The 21,129-nt window shown below is 35.4% G+C and overlaps 1 protein-coding gene across 4 annotated transcripts; it reads right to left on the bottom strand.

Annotated features, from left to right (window-relative positions):
• Window positions 1-362: 362 nt before the first annotated feature.
• Window positions 363-20,685, bottom strand: LOC149532305 (DDT domain-containing protein DDR4-like). 4 transcript variants are annotated; one of them, XM_089806422.1, is made up of 11 exons: window positions 20,511-20,685; window positions 20,303-20,413; window positions 13,548-13,634; window positions 13,384-13,451; window positions 13,056-13,137; window positions 12,029-12,135; window positions 11,690-11,849; window positions 11,377-11,469; window positions 11,041-11,182; window positions 1,123-1,165; window positions 363-1,003 (listed from the first exon to the last, which is right to left on the bottom strand). In XM_089806422.1, exons 1-11 carry the CDS (start codon window positions 20,628-20,630, stop codon window positions 913-915), a joined length of 1,104 nt encoding a protein of 367 aa, XP_089662548.1. In that variant the 5' UTR covers window positions 20,631-20,685; the 3' UTR covers window positions 363-912. The 4 variants fall into 4 exon arrangements, with proteins under 4 accessions (XP_089662548.1, XP_089662549.1, XP_089662550.1 ...); XM_089806423.1 differs by having other exon boundaries at window positions 11,041-11,167; XM_089806424.1 differs by having other exon boundaries at window positions 13,384-13,421.
• Window positions 20,686-21,129: the final 444 nt, after the last annotated feature.

The following is a 21,129-nucleotide window of genomic DNA, read 5'->3' as shown; positions in this document are numbered from 1 at the left end:
TTTGCAAGCGGATCAATTATTTGTCCCAAACCTGTCATAGCTTAGAGGTAAGGCATTTGAATCCAATGATAAACATGGTGAAGCCTGTGATTATTGTTCCATAAGCCACAATGAGTCTTGCAAATTTGAACTGAATAGATACATGACATTCTGATCTTGATAGTGCAACCAAAAACTGCAGTCTTTGTTACTTCAAACTTTCGATTCAAGTTAAAATGTTTCAATGATTTTAATTGGTTCTATTACAAGCACTGGAAACATAAATTGTTATGTCATACCAGCATCGCCAGTGGCATTAAGTTTACTAGGCACTGCAGTTTATGGGGGCATTCTATACTTGATTCCTGCAATCTTAGGAATAATTCTTTAAAAAAAACATAAATAGATGATTCGTTTTATAAAGTTAAATCGGTATAAATAAAAAATACAAGCCTTAGCGAAAAAAAATCTGAAACAAACAGCCAACTTTAGTTAAAAACCTAACATTCTCAGGATCTTCTGGGGGCTGAAGTTTTCTATTCTTAACGTTGATCTTGTTTCAATCATAATTTAGAAGACCGCTGCTCCAATTATCACTAAAAATAACAGAGCCAAAATTCTCAATTTGATAAGTTGATCTCTGACTGCGCATAGCAGGTACACAAGATCTTTGTTGTGCTTTTGCAGCTACTGCAAGCTGCTCATCAGCCCTTGGTCAAAAAGTAATCACTTCTAAGCATTGCATATTACAATGCCAGCTTTTGCTCCAAGTGCACCACCAAGGAAATAAAGAGATCAAAAAATATTCGATCTTTCTACATTCCAGCAGAATGATTTAACTTGAAAAAGATCATTCTACTACAGATCAGTTGTCCCCTTATGATACTCTACGCCCATCCTCAAAAAAACTGGAAGTGCATCTGGAGTAAAATTTTAAACATCAATTTCTTTACCAATTCCTGCAGGACTGTTGTCTCTGGATACATCATTTTCAAGCACGGTGTTTGGAGACAATTGCCCCTGCCTATAATCATTTCAATCACATCAAACAATTAAGGATCAGGATATTTGTAATGTTCAAAAATACCGTTCTTGGGCATGCAATACAAGTAATTGATACAATAATTACCAATATGAACTTACTTTGTTAATTCTATTGCCTCAGTAATTGATTGGTCATAATCATCTGCAAAGGAAATAATACGAAGGGTGAATTTCCCATTTAATAGAAGTATTTAGAAAGAGACAGATTCTCCCATGACTTATGTTTACAATCAGATGTCCTTTTAGATCGTAGGCAGACTTACTGAACTTTCAGTCTAACACAGAATAGGATTGTTCCAATAAGGTATTCCTATATCAAAAACATGTTTTAAGACAAAACATTAAATGATGGACTTTACCATTATATAAAAGCTTGGGAATCTTACACAGACCTTTTTGAGAGAACACATATAGGTCAAGCATATTTTGGAATAAAATTGCAGAATGTTTACATTGGAGTTTTCAGACTTTACATTAGAAATTTTTAGACTCCAAGAAGAAGAATTGTTGTACTTAAAAGCTACTTGATCATTCCACATTCAAAAAAAAATGTCAAATGCAGAATTTTGGTATGGACCAAGTATCAAAATGTCAATTTTTACTAACAATTGATTTCACTTGAAAGATGGAAGGAAAAGGAAACAAATTTATATAACCAAAATATTGCAAAACAATTTGACACAAATAAAAAGATAGTCTGGCCAACTTCAAAGGAATGAACCTTCATGATATAATTGACATTTTCTGGAATTTAACTGTGAATAATCCACTAAGCACATAGAAAGTTTCCTACTTTGATAACATGGTTTAAGAGATACAATATCAAGAAATTAAACAAATGCATTTCACTGTCTTTCAGATTTGCCTTTCGATGTTCACAATTCTGCCGTGTTAGCCATGGAACCATATAGAAATCTGATCCAGATCACACGCTGTATCCAGCTTGCAGCATGCCAATTGCAAAGTATGTGTTATGGCAATCTGACAAACATAAAAATAACATGTGAATGGAGAAACCAAACTAGCAATCTAGACATCAAGATCTTTTTTCAGAATTAGATTCATGGAGAAGACCTCTAGGCTAAAGAATAGAACATATTACACAAAGTAATTGGTAAAATAATTGATGTCTTAACAAATGATCAAAGAGATCATTATAAAGAGTTTACAAATGTACTGAATAGAAAGTTTCTTAAAAGAAACTTAAGAAGATCGTAGAGACAATCTTATCTACAAATAATTACATATAATACATAATTAACCATTAAATGATTAAAGTAATAAAATAATAAATACTCTAACACCCTCCCTTAATGGTCAATCTATCCACAACACCAAGTTGTCCCCTGAATTGAACAAACTTATTTGGACCAAGAGGCTTTGAGAGAATGTCTATAGTCTGATCCGTTGTGGGAACATACTACAAGTGAATAGTCTTGTCTTCAACCAACTGTTGAATGTAATGACAATGAACATCTACATGTTTGGTTCTTTCATGGAAGATCGGGTTCATAGCAAGTTTGAGCGCTCCGTGATTATCAAAGAGCAAGGGAGTCGGACCTACTTGAGATAAATGCATATCCGCAAGCATCAGATGAAACCAAACTACCTCACAAGTTGTCATAACAACTCCTTGATACTTTGCTTCTATGGAGGAGAGTGAGACTGCATGCTACTTCTTACCAGTCAATGTAACTACACCAGATCCCAAAGTGAACACATATCTAGAAGTCGATGTCCTATCCTTAACCAAATCTGCCCAATCTAAATTTGTGAACAATCCACTGAGTCTGGAATCATGACTCCTAGTGTAAATAAGTCCATAATGTCTACAGTCTGATCCATTGTTGAAACATACTACAAGTGAATAGTCTTTTCTTCAACCAACTGTTGAATGTAATGACAATGAACGTCCACATGGTTGGTTCTTTCATGGAAGATCGGGTTCATGTCAAGTTTGAGCACTCCGTGATTATCAGAGAGCAAGGGAGTCGGGCCAACTTGAGATAAATGCATATCTGCAAGCATCAGACGAAACCAAACTACCTCACAAGTTGTCATAACAGCTCCTCGATACTTTGCTTCTGTGGAGGAGAGTAAGACTGCATGCTACTTCTTACCAGTCAATGTGACTACACCAGATCCCAAAGTGAACACATATCTAGAAGTTGATGTCTTATCATTAACCAAACCTGCCCAATCTAAATTTGTAAACAATCCACTGAGTCTGGAATCATGAATCTTAGTGTAAAGAAGTCCATAATGTCTACAGTCTGATCCGTTGTCGGAACATACTGCAAGTGAATTGTCTTGTCTTCAACCAACTGTTGAATGTAATGACAATGAACGTCCACATATTTGGTTCTTTCATGGAAAATCAGGTTCATGGCAAGTTTGAGCACTCCGTGATTATCAAAGAGCAAGGGAGTCGGGCGGGCCTACTTGAGATAAATGCATATCCACAAGCATCAGACAAAACCAAACTACCTCACAAGTTATCATAACAGCTCCTCGATACTTTGCTTCTGTGGAGGACAGTGAAACTGCATGCTACTTCTTACCAGTCAATGTGACTACACCAAATCCCAAAGTGAACACATATCTAGAAAATGATGTCTTATCATTAACCAAACCTGCCCAATCTAAATTTGTGAACAATCCACTGAGTCTGAATCATGACTCCCAGTGTAAAGAAGTCCATAATCAGAGGTGCCCTTCACATAATGCAGCACACGCTTCACTATTAACCAATGATCAGCCTTAGGGGCTGCTATAAGGAGAGAAACGTAGCTCACTGCAAAATTGAGATCACATCTAGTGGCAGTGAGGTAAATGAGACTGCCCACTAGTTGCTTATAAGTGGTTTCATCATCAAGAGGAAAATCTGACTTGGTGGACAACTTCAGTCCTTTCTCCATAGGTGTGGAAGCAGGTTTACAATCTTGCATACAAAAACTGTAAAGCCAGTTATCGGCATACTTTGACTGAGAAATAAAGATACTATCATCAATCTACCAAACCTCAACACCTAAGCAATAATGAAGAAGCCCCAAATTTGTCATATCAAAATCCTTGCACAAATCTTGTTTGATTTCCGCAATCAAATGTATTCAACTACTAGTAATGATCAAGTCATCAACATAGACAACAAGAAAGAGAATATCATCACTAGAGCGTTTGATATACATATTACTGTTAGAAGGACAACGTTGAAAACCATCAACAACCAACTAGTGATCAATTTCGACGTACCACGCTCGAGGGGCTAGTTTGAGTCTATAAAGTGCTTTATTGAGTCTACAGACATGTTCTTTATCGACAACCTTAAAAATAGGAGGTTGCATAATGTAGACTTCTTGCAGCTCACCATGGAGGAAGGCACTCTTAATATCCGTCTTGTAGTACGTAATAAAGCAATGATGTGATTAGCATTAGTTAAGCTTTGTTGGGTTGGGTAGTTAAGAAGCGAGGGGATGCGTCTGTTGGTTTTCCCAGCCAACCGACTATTATATAAGAACTCTAGAATATGGATGAGGGGATGTTTTTTGGTAATCAATAAAGAAGTAATATTTCCTTGCCATTTGGTATTCTGGTAATGAATGTTGTATTGGTAATATTGAGTCCATGTTATATTACTTTGTATATTGTGCATTGATAACCATTCTACATTTTGGTGTCGTTGCCTAAGTCCAAACCTAGAGGTCATTGACTAGGCAAGATGGAGTAATGGGAAGACCCTTCCTACCACATATACAAGTAACAAACAGTAACGGAGAAGAGGAGGAAATAACGAGAGAAGATCAGGTGACACACGATCTAGTGGCAGCCTGGGAAAGTTTTTGTGGACCAATACGTGCAAAGGGAAGCTTGAGAGAGAGCATGGTACGGGACGAGCTATCGGTACCACCAACGGTGTACAATCTTCTTGGACAAATCCCTTGACTATTGGCAAGAAACTTGGTATGTGTGGAGGAAGAAAGAGTCAAAATAGAAAGAAAACGAAGAATACAAGTGCTCCAATAGTTCGCAAAAAGAACACGGGAACTGGAGGAGCATGAGAATCCAAGGAAGAAAATTTTTGAGACTCGCCAATTTGGTTGATGGGACTCAATCAATCTCTCAAAAGACATTAACTATAAAAAGAAAAAAACAAATATATCATTTTTTAACTTGGTCCAACGTGATTTGCAGGACAGAAAGGGTGGACCTCAAAAATCTTTGAAAAACTTCATAAAGTAATTTTCAATCAAATTCAACCTTCAGATTTTACAGTTACAAACTTGGTTTCTAACCTATAAAATAAAATCCACAAGTTCGTAAGGGTAAAACTACTTATTTTCCCGACCGACTTGCCTCCTATTTTTTTATATTTGTCCTTCATGTCTTCCTGTCATGAATATCATTAATGATTTTTAACCTTGTAGATAATTTTGAAATATAAGGCATTCATTAAGTACCCAACCCCAAAAACAATTGTTTTACCAGCATACCATCCCTCCATTTCAGCAGCTTAGGTAAAACTCTCAGAGCATGCAATGCTTTATAAAAACATTTTTATTTCACAATTCTTGCCAATGTATGATTAACCCAAGTACAACCCAATCATATTTGTTTTTACCATAAGTTACCGGTACCTCCCCCTTTTCCTTTAGATTCGGGTATGATACGCATCAGAATCTGATATGACCAAAAAATGCTGAGGAATCGGACAAGGTTCGATTTTTGCCTCTCTGCAATATTCATTGTGTATCCAAATGATTTTTTGGTGATGTGGCAATTTGACTACGATTCCAAACGATTTTCTAGTGACGTGGCGATTTGACTGCAATTCAAATTGATAGGTGGCATTTTAACTACGATTTTTACTGTCGGCGTTTGGCTTTACGTCGTTGTTACCCACGCGAAAACCCTAACGTAGACGGGTTAAAGTCTTTACATCCGCCACTACATTTATAGTTTTACATCCTCCGCTGCAAAACATCAACAAAACGAAAGCCTGGAACAACTTCGATAGCAACAACTACAGCTGAGAGGACGGGAATAGCTGCTAACGCCAATTGGGCAGACAGAAATCTCTGCAAACTTGATAGTCACTGCAAACTTGACAATCATTTCAAACTCCAAACACCTTGCAACCATCTGCGCACAACGGAATTTGCAATTTTCAAGCTCATGAGCAGTGGAAAGGGTTCTCTGCATACAAGCTCGTGAGCGGACGAATAGTTACAAGTTGTGTAAAAATTTTAACAAATGTAAAATATTTATCTAAGTTTCTATATAGTTTGTATATAATATTTAAAATTTTAAAGGTTTTTTAATGTTATTTAATAGTATTTAAGTTTCTTAGTTTTGTAATATTATTTAAGTTTTTTAAGCTTTTATAAAATCATATATAATATTTATGTTTTGAATGTATTTTTTATTGTTTAGTAATTTAATATTTATATAATAATATTTGTATTGTAATTTTAATGTTGTTTTTAATGTTAGGTAATATTTTATAAATATTATTATTATATAATGTCTAAAGTACTAAAATGTTAATAATGTATTTTTTATTGTTTACTAATTTAATTTTTGTATTGTAATTTTAATGTTGTAATAAAATAATGTTACTATATATTATATTTATTATTTATTATTTATTATTTATTATCCAAAATATAAATTGAATTTATTTAATTTTAAATTTAATAATATATTATTTAATCATTATTATTCTTTTTTTAACTTGTTGGTTGTTGGCTTTTGTAGACAACGTAATGGCAACTTCTACTACTTGACCCAAATTCAAGACCGATCCGAATTCACCATTATGGAAATATGTCGCGATAAAAAGCCAAGTAAAAGGAGGTGGAACATTTGCTTGGGAATGCAATTTATGTCATGTGGAGAAAACTAGCTCCTACAGCCCTGTGAAAGCCCATTTATGTGCCATTCCCCAAATGGGTATCAAAGCATGCAAAGAACCGGATGCAAAAGGATTGCCACCTCAACAAATAGCAAGATTCATTCAAGAGCAAGAGGAAGCAAATGCAAGAGTCGGACGTGCCACAAACCATCCTTTGTTGAAACGAAAAGGAAGTAGTTCAAGGCCCCCACCTTCTCCATCTCATAGTGACTTTCCTGATATCATAGTAGAGAACCATCCGTTCTTGGGCAGAATTGAAGAAGAACCTGTTTCTGAGAAGAGAAGTAAAGGGCCATTGGAGAGAGCATTCCAGAATGATGCTAGGGAGATTGCAGATGAAGCTATTGGAAGATGTATCTATGCAAACAGTTTGGCATTCAATGTTGTACACTCACCATATTGGCAGGATATGTTGAGAAAAGCAAATGACGCTCCGCAAGGGTGGATAGGGCCAGGTTATGAGAAGGTATGCACCACCTTACTAGCAAGTGAGGTCAAAAACATAAACAATGCATTGGCTCCCATTAGAAATTCATGGAAACAAACAGGGGTGTCAATTATTCCTAGTGGGTGGAAGGATACCAAAAATCGGCCATTGATAAATGTGATTGTAGTGTGCCCCAAAGGGCCAATGTTTCTAAAGGCTGTGGATTGTGAGGGGCAGGTGAAGGATGCACAATTTATTGCTGATATCCTTATAAAATGCATCTAAGATGTGGGTCTCGAAAATGTTGTCCAAGTTATTACAGACAATGCAAAGAATTGTCGAGCTGCAGGTTTGTTGATTGAGAGACGTTTTGATCACATCTATTGGACACCTTGTGCTGTCCACTCTCTCAACCTAATGCTACAAAAGTTGGGTATGAAAATAGATTGGATCAAACAAATCTATGCTGAGGCTGAAGAGATTCAGATGTTCCTCACAAACCATAACATGTCACAAGCCATTTTTAGATCATTTTCAGAGTTGGAATTGCCGAAGGTAATTGAAACACTTCAAATTTTCAATTCTATATTTCACTACTAATATGAATTTACTTTTTAAATTTCATAATGATTTCTTCATATTTTAATTTTGATTTTTAATTCTTGAATAGGTTGCTGAGACTCGATTTGCATCAAACACAATTGTCTTGAGGCAACTTGTGTTGGTGCGAGAGGCACTTGCTGGCATGGTTATTGGTCAAGGTTGGATTCAATGGAGGCAATCCAATACAGAAAGGGCAACAAATGTAAAGAAAATGATCCTAGAAGACACATGGTGGGAAAGAGTGGAATATCTTCTTAGTTTCACCGAGCCCATCATGAGCATGATCCGTTTTGCTGACATGGATCACCCATGTTTGGGAATGGTATATGATGGCATTGACTCAATGATTGAGTTAATGAGAGATGTCATCAATAAAAAAGAGAAAGATCCTGAAGAAACTTTCTTCAAAGAAGTTAAGTCAATTTGTGTTGAACGATGGAACAAGATGACCACCCCATTACATCTTCTTGCATTTGCATTGACTTCAAAATTTTATAGTGATGAAATTCTTTCTCGGCCAACAAGGGTACCACCATATAGAGATGGAGAAGTGATGGATGTCGAACAGCACTCAGTAAACTCTTTCGTGATCATGCAATGGAGGATTTAGTTACAACTGAGTTTGTTGATTTTGTATCCTCTAGCAGTCAAAGTGTTGCTGCTATCCGTGACAAGTACACGAAGGATGCTCATGCTTGGTGGTACCTTAATGGCCATGCATCACCACACCTTCAAACTCTTGCAATCAAACTTCTATCACAGGCATGTTTCATGTTTCTCTAACACTATTAATCTGTTAATGTCAGAAATAAAGTTATTTTTATAGTTACAACTCTCTAACATTGTGACAAATTTTCAATAGGTTGCTAGTTCTTCTTCAGCTGAGAGAAATTGGAGTACATACTCCTTCATTCACTTAGTGAAACGCAGTCGATTGACAACAAGTAAGGCAGAAGAATTGGTTTATGTGCATTCCAACTTGCGCCTTCTTACTTATAAAAAAAAGTCAGTACAAGGAAGGGGGCACAATGTTGTGGGATGTAGATCCTGAGAGAACAGATTTGGATTTTTCAGTTAACGCACCATCTTTACCCTCTGTGGAGGCAAATAGCCAATGTGCTTCTAGCTGTGGAAGTGAAACTGGGGCTGCATGTGGTTCCACTGATCTTGATTTTCTTGATGACCCATATGATGCTGATTACTAATCAGTCTAATTGTAATATTTTGACAGTTTACTGTTTAACCAATGCACAATGAATTCGATATGGATATAATCATATATGATATATCTATCATAACATTCAATTTTTGACATATCAATTGACAAATTGATATGAAACTAGACTTATAGGAAATCATTATAAATGTGCTACTGCAATATTTATGGCAGTTTTGTTTCTACTTTTCAAGCTCTAAGCCTGTATACATGCACAAATATATAATATATATTTATGATTTTTATATGCTTTTAGTTTTGTTTCTACTTTTCAAGTTGTACAAATGCATATGTATATATATATTTATGATTTTTATATGTTATTTGTACAGACGTATCCAGACGTACCCAAACCCACTTCCCAAAAAATTGTCGTACCCACGTATCCGTATCCGTGCCCGTACCCATACCGGTAACTTAGTTTTTATCTATTGAAGGCTTTCATGAGTATTTTTTATTAGAACTTGCCTTCTCAAGATGACATCCATGAGAAGTCAATTGCATTATTGACATTTTTCCTTGATGCATTTGTTAGAAAGGAATGAAAAGTTCATTTTAATCAGCCACTTTGGGCTTTCCACCCCCTTGCCGGAATCCCCATCAACAAAGCTGCTAAAGCATGCAATGCCTTTAGGTCGCCTTTATCTGACAGTTCTCCCCAGTGTAAATTAAATCCAAGTACAACACAATCATGTATTTGGGTTACATATTGGACACTTTCATGAGCATTTATTAAAACTAGTCTTTTTCTTGGATACTGACCTGCATGTGCCTAGTCACCTCAAACAGACCTATACAAATAATGAATACACTAATAACATGTTTTATAATATTGTCGGTAGCAATTACAAAACAAAAGGACCTACTTAGCACACAAGCAACCCTAAGCATTTGTTTGAAATCTTTGGAGTTAAGTACGGTGACTTATTATCTTCCAATCTTAGTTTTTCACCTTTTTGGAGCTAAGTGTTGAAAGTTTTTTCATGCTTTATGAATCAAAGTTATCTCACAATTCTCAGCGATGTAGGATTTACTCATGTACAACCCAATCATTTGTTTGTGTTAAAGTATTGAGACTTCACATGAGCATTTTTATTAAAATTGCGATTTTTGTGGGATTTTACCCATGTGTGTATTGCTGTCCTATCATATCCCTACCATCTACTACGGGCATGACATTTACTATATCATGGCTTAGAATTTCCTTGATAGATGGATACAGGAAAGATGAATATTTTCTAAAAATTTGGAACAAATTAATTATTTTAGATCTCCTGACATATCATGGGAAGGAACCCTAGGCAGTTGGTTTATTATGAGTTGTTTTATAAATAATTCTATTCCGATTCATTGTTATACAGTATAGAAGGCATGTTCTGAGTTTCATTAAAAAAGAGAAAAGAATGAAGAAATACAATGTGATCAACAAGCCAGGATTGCTAGTAAGTTCAGTGCAGTTTCAAACATTCATAATGACAACCAAGGTTTCATTCTGGCTGTTAACTCCCAAAGTAATATGAAAAAAGGGATGAAGACAACTTTGCAATAAACTCTCCATAGAACTGGAATCCGAGCTAAAAGCTAAGTCCATATATGAAGCTCATCCCCTCAAGTAGAAAGTTTAAAGGATCTTTTTTACATAATAATGTGAGTACAACATCTATATGATATGTGTCCTGCTAGCACCAAGTAATCTAAATAGTAATATAATTACTACTATTTGTCTACTCGTGAAATAAATGAAGTAATGCAGCTTGTCTCAACAATGTGGTTGCGTCTTTGCCACATAGCTCTGGCAACAGGTTATGATTGTCAGCCATAAAGCACAATATTTCAGACTATCAGAAAGAGATTGCATACCAAATGTGTAATTAACCAGTTTACGTTCACGAAGACAGCGGCCTGTGGAAGCTCCATCCATAACCATATAATCCCTTTGCATTCTTCTCAATGCTTGCTCTCTTCGCTGTAAGGCTTGCTCTTTTCTCTGTAATTGAGAATTCTACAAAATAACTTTCGTGCTTACAGAGTTATAAAATATAACTTCAAACAAGTCCTCATTTGTGGATAGGGAAAATAACACACACTTAATAAGTATATCTTTCATGAAAACAACTTAAAAACAGAAATAGCTCTGTTTTTCATTTATATTAATAATTGCATCATTCATCTCTAATATACCCAAAATTTATAAACCTTTTGAATCTTTTCAATCTCTGGAAGAATGTCATCCTTAAGTTTGTTCGCAAGCCTCTTCTCAACCTCATCCCCACTTGAAACAGTACTTACCTGTAAAGTTCCATGATCTAGTCACAGTTAGCATAAACATATTGCAAGTGAACACTACATTGAGAGGTTATGTGAGTAAATACTAAATTCTCTCATGCGGATCTATTAGACAACATACTGAAGCACTGAAAAATGAAAATAGGCAACAAGAAGATATCTGAAAATTTGAAACATTAAGCTACAGTGTTGTCAAAAAATAATTGCCTGTTCAGCTACTTACAAAAATTCTCTGAAATTCATCAAGATTTGTTGCTATGGTTTCCCAGTGACATGCTATATTCGGCTGTGATGGACTACCTCTCCCCTTAGATTGTGTTTGATTCTGGACTTTCTGGATCTCCTTATACAACCGATGTCCCATTCTAGAATCACCCTCATACCTTTAACCAAAAAGAAAAATTAGATAAACTTAATCAATTGCTATAAGCTCTGACAGAAAATGTTTGGCATAAATCAAGCCATTGAATTCTGAAACTACTCGCTATAAAGTTAGCAAGTCAATCAGCCAATGTTAATAGTTTTCAGAATCAACACTCTGAGTACTTGGCATGAAGTTTACCAGTATGAAGTTCCATCATTATTTCCCTCTAGTGGTTCCTTATAAAATGCAACAAACTTGTCACCGTCTTTCAAAGTATCACTTATGTAAGTCCGAATGTCATCTTGCTGTCACATACAAAATTTATAATGTATCAAGCTCATTTAAACTTCTAAAGCATACAAAAAACAACTAGAGTACAAGTTAAAGCCACAAAATAAAAACTAACCAAACAATAATGATAAAGACACCCTGAGAAACTCAGAAGATTTGAAAAAGTTACAGAATTAACAAATTAGAAAATTCATGAAAACCAGTAAGGGGGCAAGGCCCAATGTGTGTGCACCCTAACTTCGAGCTTCTCAAAATCTTATGTGTATAATTTCAAATTATTCTCAATATTGTACAGCAGTTTTCTTGTCAAGTCCCCTGCTTAGAAATAGTTTTCAAGTCCACATTCTCAAATGTGATGCCACATCAGCATATTTTTTTGTGATGATGTCCTAAATGGTCCCAAAAAGGTGATAAGATCAATAGCTGTGCACTAAGTCATATTTTAATTTAATGGTGTGCTAAGGTAGCAGCACAGGAGTGATGATTGCTTTTCTTTTTGCAGATAAGCATTGACATGACATTTTTAGTGCACCACTATACTGTCTATTTTGTCCACCTACTATAACATGTGTCAGTACTCCTACCACCTACCGGTCCCCCTTCCCTACCTAATCAAGACTACTTACCCTTGACACAGAGAGACCACCTACAAACAAGTGAAATAAAACATTCTAGAAGTAAGACCATGCAGATTCATGTAATAACTCAAAAAATGACAAAAAGAAATTGTCATAAAGTTAGATCTGTTTAAACACGAAAAATCATGTCACTATATCACCTATGGTCTGAACTACCATACTATAAATTAGAGAATATAAATATTCTTAGCTGATTCCTGGCTTAGAAATTTAGAATGCTACATAAAGGCTGATGCACTCCATGTGCACCCAGAAAAATCTAGAATCTGTGTGTAGGAGTTAGAATGTTTGCACACCTCTAAACGAATCTCACATAGTGCCTTTAAAATCAACAGTCGGATCCCAGGATCAAGTTCCTTATAGGCAGTAATCTCTCCTCTGTATAAAAGGAGGAAACTAAGAAATTATACAAATTTCCACAGAAGAAAACACAAGATCAATGAGACTTGAAAGTCCAGTCAATCACAATTGAAAATCATTAACATTTGTCATTAACAATGAAAGTTGAAAACATAAAAGTAATATCCAAATGAAAAAATAATGCTAGTACTCTGTACACTCCATCATAATGCATGGAATAATGTTGATCATGACCATTTTACATTTTTATTATAAACTCCTTACCCATGTGATGTGACAATTGGCAGTTCTCCTTCAGCTACCTGCAATAATAGCGAAGAGATTGCAGACAACTGGTTCTGTTAGCCTGACGATCTAGATGGCTGTAGATCTCTCGTGCCTCGCAACACAGATTACTGTAAATTATTGTATAAATAAATGTTACTTACCCAATGCCACCACTCTTTCAGTGTCTTGCATAGCATTGTCACCCATGTGTCATGTTGCAATTTAACCTTGCATGGTCGATGCACCTCCTGAAAATAACACACTGAAGGCTCATTTGTGCAAGACCACTTTTTGTCTTGAAAAGATCATTAAGAAAATTTACCACATCCTTGCTATCCACGATAAGACACAACTTATCGAATGCACAACTTGCTATGTAATGGCCCCCTTCTGAAATAGGATTTAATAATAAATAATACTTAAGAAAATTCAAATATTAAAATTAATAAAAATAAAATATAACTACATGTCAATTTAGTTTAATCAAATGTAGTGAAGAGTTGTGACTCCCTCAACATAATATATAAAAGAGAAGATTTCATTTGTAAAATGACATGGATGGGACAACAAAAATTGGAAAATGAAATATGAAAAAAATCAGGTTGGAAATAGAGAAAAATTTAGACATAAATATGAATTGGCAAGTAAAGGAGAAATTAAGATTAGTTAAGGAGCAAGTAAAAAGTGGAAGAGACACCACTTTGGGAAGATATGTTAAGAAGTTATGAGTGCTTGTGACGTTGAGCATAAGTTTATGTCAGACTTAAATTTGAAGATCTGCGGAGAAGATAAAAAGGTAAGATCATCAAAGAAAGGTTGAAGGCATAATTGTAAGAAGAATTTAAAGCAGAATTGGATGGACAGTAAATGCAGATATAAAGGAGGAATATATACTGATGCAAATTGAGAAGGTGAGTCTATGCAGACTTAAGGGAGAAGTATAAAGAGAAGACAACAATCAACAAAGAATTAATAAAGAAAGAAGAATAACAAATTGGCTCCTTCAAAAGGCAAAGGATTGTAATGATAGAGGGTTGTGACTCTTTCAAAACGTGGTAGTTGTGAAAGGTTGTCTCTTTCAAAGGGCATAAAGGAATAAAGGATGAAGGGTTGTGACTCTCTTGAAATGTTGCAATAATTAGAGGTTGTGACTCTCCCATCTTGAAGATATGAATAGGAGAGAGACTAATTTGTTGAAGGTGTGGAATAAGGGATCATTACAAGGAAGGTAATCAAAGTTTTGTTCTGAGATATAAGACAGTTCTGATATGCATGAAGAGGAGAATAGAAATTATAGAAGGATTAATGGAAAATGAAGGGTTAGAGAATAAGGAAACTACTTCCAAAGGGGCAGCAAGGATGAAGGATTGTGACCCTTTCCGAAGGGTGATAACTGTGAAAAGATGTGACCATTGCCAGGGGCAGATATGGTCAAGAGATGTTACTCTTCCTCACATTGAAAGCTATAAAGAGGTTTGGGTTTCATTTGAGGATGGCATCGAAGAGAGATAAAGTTGGGGAATAATATATTATTTTCAAATGGCAACAATGAAAAATGGTGTCTCAATTCTTATGAAAGGTGGTGACCCTTTCATAAATAATGTGTAAAGGAGAAATCATTCCAAGTATTCAAGGAGCATTTATCTATCATCACTCACCAATACATCAAATCAGCACTCACACAAGCATCACTCTACAATCTATGAAATCCATATTCAATCAATCATCATTCACTAACATATCAAATTGTCAAATCAAAGGAAATCATTCTATCATTCATCAAACATCAATTGGGAATCGAGCAAAGAGACCTGCAATCAATTCTACAAACATTTCAATAAGTATATATAAATCACTCAATCATCAGCAGAGATAAGTATTCAAAGGAGAATAATTCATATATATCAGTTTCTTGGTATGAACATCATTTGATACATAATTGTGATGATAAATATTTTAAGTATTTTTATTTGATTTCAGAATATAATAAATGATTACTTCAGACTTATATGCATTTACATATCAATACTTTAATATGCATTTTACAACTGCCATATTTATACATTATGGTTATATTGTTAGTATAGCAGCTTAATGGTAAAGATATCATGTTCCTGATTGCTGAAACCGATAATGGCAAGAAACATGCCATCTCATGGTTGTGACCAAGGAGTCCCCATGGGGCAGAGGGGGACAAATCGACTGCCTTTGGGCTTCGATAAGATAGATTCTCAAGGCACCCTATGGTGAATTATCCTTGCATCCCTGCCAAGGTAAAAAGGGTGTTCAATCATTTGAAGCCAAATTAGGAATCACAAGATGAAGGAGAAAAATGATAGGACCCCACACTAGGTACACCACCTCATATACGCGGCACGGGCCACATGAGGCTTGGGGGGACAATATATTCAAGCTTGAGCCTAGGGTAGTGCTGATGTAAGTCTTATGCCACTATAACATGCATAATTGAACATTTAGTATTCCAAATGAAACACCAAATCTCCAACTCTCTCTTGAATAAGGAAGCTCAAATGCTAAACAATGTAGATGGGTTGTGCAATCAAATGAGACAACCCCAAGGCTCCTTCTTATTGTGCACCTTCCCTTAGTTATGACCTTAGTTATGATGATGTGATATGTTGAGCATTACAAAGGGACTTACATTGTTCACTCAATGGACATCAACCACTTCAACTATTTCCAACCAATCAAACTACAAAGGGATAAAGAGTTTACTCCTAGAATGCAAGAGCTAATGGATGCCTTTGTGACTCCACCATATTTAATTTAGTCATTGACATCAACTAAACTAGTGTGATCTCATGAGGGAAATGCAAGATGTTCAAATTATTACCATTCCATTAACACCATCCACTGATGCATCTCAATGCGCAAGCAATAATTGATGTGAAGCTCATAAAGATGTCATTCAACCATGCAAGGAAAACTTACAATCAACATGCAGCTAGTCTCAACAAGTTCACCAAAGATCCAACCAAAATATCTTCGCATAGCCTACATCTGTTGATCTAGCAATGTTCCCTCTACGAATGATCGAGATTATGGTAGTGGGGGGCCCTACTAATATAAGACTAATGAAAGAAGAAGTTCATCGGAAGGAAAGTCGAAGGAAGAAGTTGATCTCTCTCTGACCAACCCACTTCTATTTGTTGGCTCTACTTGAGTCAACAGAAGCCAAATACATGGGTCTAGGCCCTCTTCCATTTGTGCCTTCATAATTGAAGCTCCTTTTGTTCAACTAAAATCCTAATCTAAGTGAGGAAATGTCTGTTTTACCCAAAATTTATGGGACGAAGGGCAAGGAAACAAGTTTCTTTTATCCGCAGCAAGGAACGACTATTTATGTATGTATATGTGTGTGTATGATAATATAGAATTTCAAACATATACATGAATTATATAACATTGTAACATTCATCATAGCAACATAATAACATTTAATGATCTAAAATCATTAAATCAATGATCATTCATTGAATCATCCAGGAATATAGCATTAAATGAATCAAATGAGAGTTCAAATTTCATATTCATACATTCATAGATATAATTCATTAAAATAGCCAAAGACTTCCAAAAAACAACAACAACTAAGTCTCAATTTATTCACAACTTGAAATTCTATTTTCTAATAGAATGCTTGGGTATATCTCTGATTAAGATTTTAAAAAGTTCATTTTTTTTTATAGTAAACAATTGCTCTACAATATTCAACATGGATACCAAGAAATCTACTAAGTCTTCTATCTTTGAAATTTTGATTAATAAAAAGAGCACTTGTTGTGCTAGAAACGGCTTTTCAGATCAATCGTAAATAAGTATTGATCACTTGGGCCAAACAATGAAACCCTGCACACCCAAAAATGACATGTCCACTCATGCAACAACAAGCCAAGTCAATAGAGAAGAAATAAATTTTCACAAGACAATGAAATAATAGAATGACTTAGGCCCCCAAACGATAGTTGAGGCAAATGACAACGTGAATGCATTTTTTAACAAAAAATTTACATTTTAGGGTTGTGTTGAGGTCCCCACACAATTAAAATAATTGCAAACATTTTATAAATTTTATCTTTTTGTCGGAAATGATTGATAGTCCCTAGGACAGCTGGGGTCATTTTTGGCCACTGGGGACGATCAACAGTTTTTGAAAAATGTGTTGATTTCAAGTTTACGAGATGGTTTCTAAATTGTTTACATGATTGGGGATAGCTTGGAAACATTTCTGATCATCCCCAAGTCCCCAAAATGGTTTTTGCTCTAGTACTTGGGCATTTAGGGTGGAAACAAGTTTCTAGTTAACATTGGGAATATGTAATACTCTAAACATCACAAAGATTTACCATGAAAATCAATGAAGAAAGAAAAAAAATGGTAGTATTATAGCAACAATTTCAACAAGTCTCCCTCTAACTAGTCTAATCTAATTTCTAATGAGTTACAAATAAGGCATGTCGTTTTATAGTAGTTTCCAGTACAATGAGTGGTTAGGAATGATTTGAAATCAACAGTCAAGATTAACCCACCAAAGACCTATTCCAATTGCCAACTACAAGCATTAAATGTTGGCTAATTATAATCGATAAGAAAATTACATTGCTTTAAAGGTCCAATAAGAAAATTAGTTACGTAGAAGCTTACAAAGAATACACCAATAAATGAGCCAATGATAAAAATGTCATGTGGACTTGCAACAAGCCTTCCTTTAGAAGATAATTTTATTTTGTCTTTTTCTCTTTTAACGAATCCAATGAAACTTGGACATATTATTGTTGAGCTCTTCCACTATGACACTTGACATGATCGAATTGGTTGTAGGTGAATGGGTGTTGTTAGAAACAATAGTCCACCAAGAATTTCCACCATCCAAGTGTCAAAATTTCCTCTATTAGATACCACAGAAAACTGCTATGTTGACATCAATGACAAACACAATCGTGAATGTAACATATCATCATGATAATGATCTAGCCATGTATCTACAATACTCCCCCATAGGAATATCATCAGCATTCATGCTTCCAACAATCTCCCCCTTTGGCATTGATGGCAACATAGATGAAAAAAATCTAGTTCCAAGAATACCAACAATTAAAGACTGTTAACATTTCTTTTCAAATCCTCTTCATCAATCATTCTCCCAAACTGCCAAACTTCTCCCAAACATGTTGTACTTGTTCTTGCTTGGTTTCCAACTAATCTTCTCCCCAACTTGTTTTTCATGCTAATCTTCTCCCCCATTGACATCAATGTCAAAGGTTTCAACATCCATCAAACTTCTGCAACAACTGATTCTTACTAGCTCAAGTGTTCAAACACATTGTTCAAAAACAACATCCAACAAGAGTCCTAGATGACTCTTTCCATCACAGATACTCCCCCATACAGGAAGCATCAGCATTCAGTCCAGATAAACAATAGTGCTCTATTACACTAGACTGATGCATCCTTGCATCTTCTACTCTGATGTAGGAAGGGGCATAACCCCTAGCATACACTAGATTGATGCATCCTTGCATCTTCTACTCTGATGTAGGAAGGGGCATAACCCCTAGCATACCTCGCAAATACTCAAAAGTCTCTTTGGGAAGAGGCTTAGTGAATATCTCTGCAATCTGCTCTTTAGTGCTCACATACTCCAATCTAATTTCCTTTTTTGCAACTTTCACCTCAACATGTTTATCTTATAGACTTTATAAATCTCTCGATGATAATGATGCAGGAGCATCTTGGGTTGCATGGTTATCCTACTCGGTAGACATGTGCTCAATTATCATTGTGAGCTTGTTCAGTGACTTCTTTGTTGTTGGCTCAGTGGATGCATTCCTCTCTTCATTCACTGAGTGGCTCGAGTTCTTCGTTCGTCGAGTGATTTTTGTTCTACGTTCGCGAAGTGCCTCGATGACCCTTTTGTGGTTGTTGTTTGGTGATGTCTCGTTCTGTTTTCACCAAGTTGTCTATCTGGTTCTTATTTGAGAGCCAACCTTTGCATTTAATTATGGGTCATGATTTAATGTATGGGATCGATCATCGGGATATGTGTTGACTGTTATCTAGTCGGCTTTCTTCAATGTGATGATCTAGAAATTTTTGTAAGCCATTTTGGCAAGTATAAATGGAGGTTCTTGGTCTAGGCTTAAGGAGTAGTTTTGGGGGTTGGAATCTAGAAAAGAGATCATAGATCTCGCAGGTTAGAGGATATTTTCTGCATTTTGGATCTTTGTATTGGTCGTAACTTGGAAGGCCTCACGGATGGGTCGTAACTTGGAAGGCCTAATCCAAAAGTAGAAGCATTAGACAGAAAGAATAATATTATTTTGCTTCTGTACAAATAAAACCCTTTTGAAGTTAACTTAGACGTTGCATTGACAGTTTTCACACTGATTTTATTAGATGTATGCACTTCAAACTTATTTAAGAAGAATGTATGTACTTCAAACTTACTTAAGAAAACTGCAGCAACATTTTCGAAATATAAGTACAAGATAACCATACTAAATATCATGTCAACCATTCTGTTCCTGTACAGAAGCTGCACTTTCTGCTTCCAAATTCTTATGTTATTTTTTACTATTGACAAGGTTTTAAAAGAAAGAGTACAAATACACTAGACTGAACTATACTTCTGGAAAATAACGTTTGTATGTTTTGTAACAAAGATTAAAAAATCCAAAACATGTTTTCAAAGGGTGCAAGAGTCAACGGAAACCTAGAAATATACAAACGAAAAGGTTAGATTAGCTGCTACTTATTATTTTACTCTACTTATGTTTGATCATCAAGCTTGCATCGATAAAACAAGAAACGAAGTCTACTTTAATACCGAACACAAAACGTGAACTCAACCAAGTCTCATTTGAACCCTAATATTGAAATGTTTAAGCTAACATGCCTTCAAGAGTGAAATATGAATGTCCGAAAGCATGTCATTTGGGGTGATGAGAGCTGCCTCCAAATCCTCCGCTGAAAATTTCGCACCGATTTCCAGCACAGGACGAAAAACCTGCATTTTAAAATATTTCACTTTCTTCGTGTTTTCGAAAGACAGAAGAAAACAATAAAGCTTTTAACTCGTTCGTTCAAATTCAAAAATTGTTTACATGAAAGAAATTAAGCACGGACGCCAGCTGCCACATGCTACGCAACTTCCCTCGGTGTTCTTCCGTTGAATTCGGTACCCACAATTCCTCCATTTTATTATTTTCTAAGGTGGAACACATTCGAAAACAGCAATGGCGATGCAGTGCAGAGCCAAAAACGATTCAAGTTGGTCTTGAAAAGTTATATTGAATAAAGGCGCCGGAATAAACTCGTCCAGCTCTAACCATGGTTTAGATTAGTTTACTATGGTTAATAATTTACAACGTCCCAATGTCATGTGGCAAATGTGAACGTTTTGCAACGTGTCCGCAAGATATCTAATTTAACTCTATACATTGTAAGAGAATTGTGATTGAAGATTTACTAACCAATAAATCGTGTAAAGCTAAATGAAGTACACACAATTTAGTGATTTTGATGTGTACATTTTTAAATTATAATTTTATATTACAGGTAAGGATAGTTTTTAATAGAAATTTTAAAAGTATGGAAAGAATGCTGTGGTTTAAGTTAATCGAGGAAGAAAGGATAGATAGAAGAAAGCACTTGCACAATATAAATCAAGATGAAAAAATATTATATTAAGGAAGGAAATTTTGGGATTATGCACGACTTGCA

The sequence above is a fragment of the Cupressus sempervirens genome, chromosome 10 (genome assembly GCF_028749045.1).
Source record: "Cupressus sempervirens isolate cs-2001-9-10 chromosome 10, ASM2874904v1, whole genome shotgun sequence".
Lineage (NCBI taxonomy): Eukaryota > Viridiplantae > Streptophyta > Pinopsida > Cupressales > Cupressaceae > Cupressus > Cupressus sempervirens.
This window is presented reverse-complemented; position numbering and strand designations above follow the sequence as displayed.

Bases quoted from the DNA above. Each gene is read 5' to 3' on its own strand.
- LOC149532305 (XM_089806422.1), bottom strand. From the start codon at position 20,630: ATGTGTTCCACCTTAGAAAATAATAAAATGGAGGAATTGTGGGTACCG. The intron at 20,414-20,510 runs GTAAACAATTTT...TTTAAAATGCAG, and splicing joins CCGTGCTTAATTTCTTTCAT to GTTTTTCGTCCTGTGCTGGA. The intron at 11,183-11,376 runs GTTTATAAATTT...GTTATTTTGTAG, and splicing joins AGATTGAAAAGATTCAAAAG to AATTCTCAATTACAGAGAAA.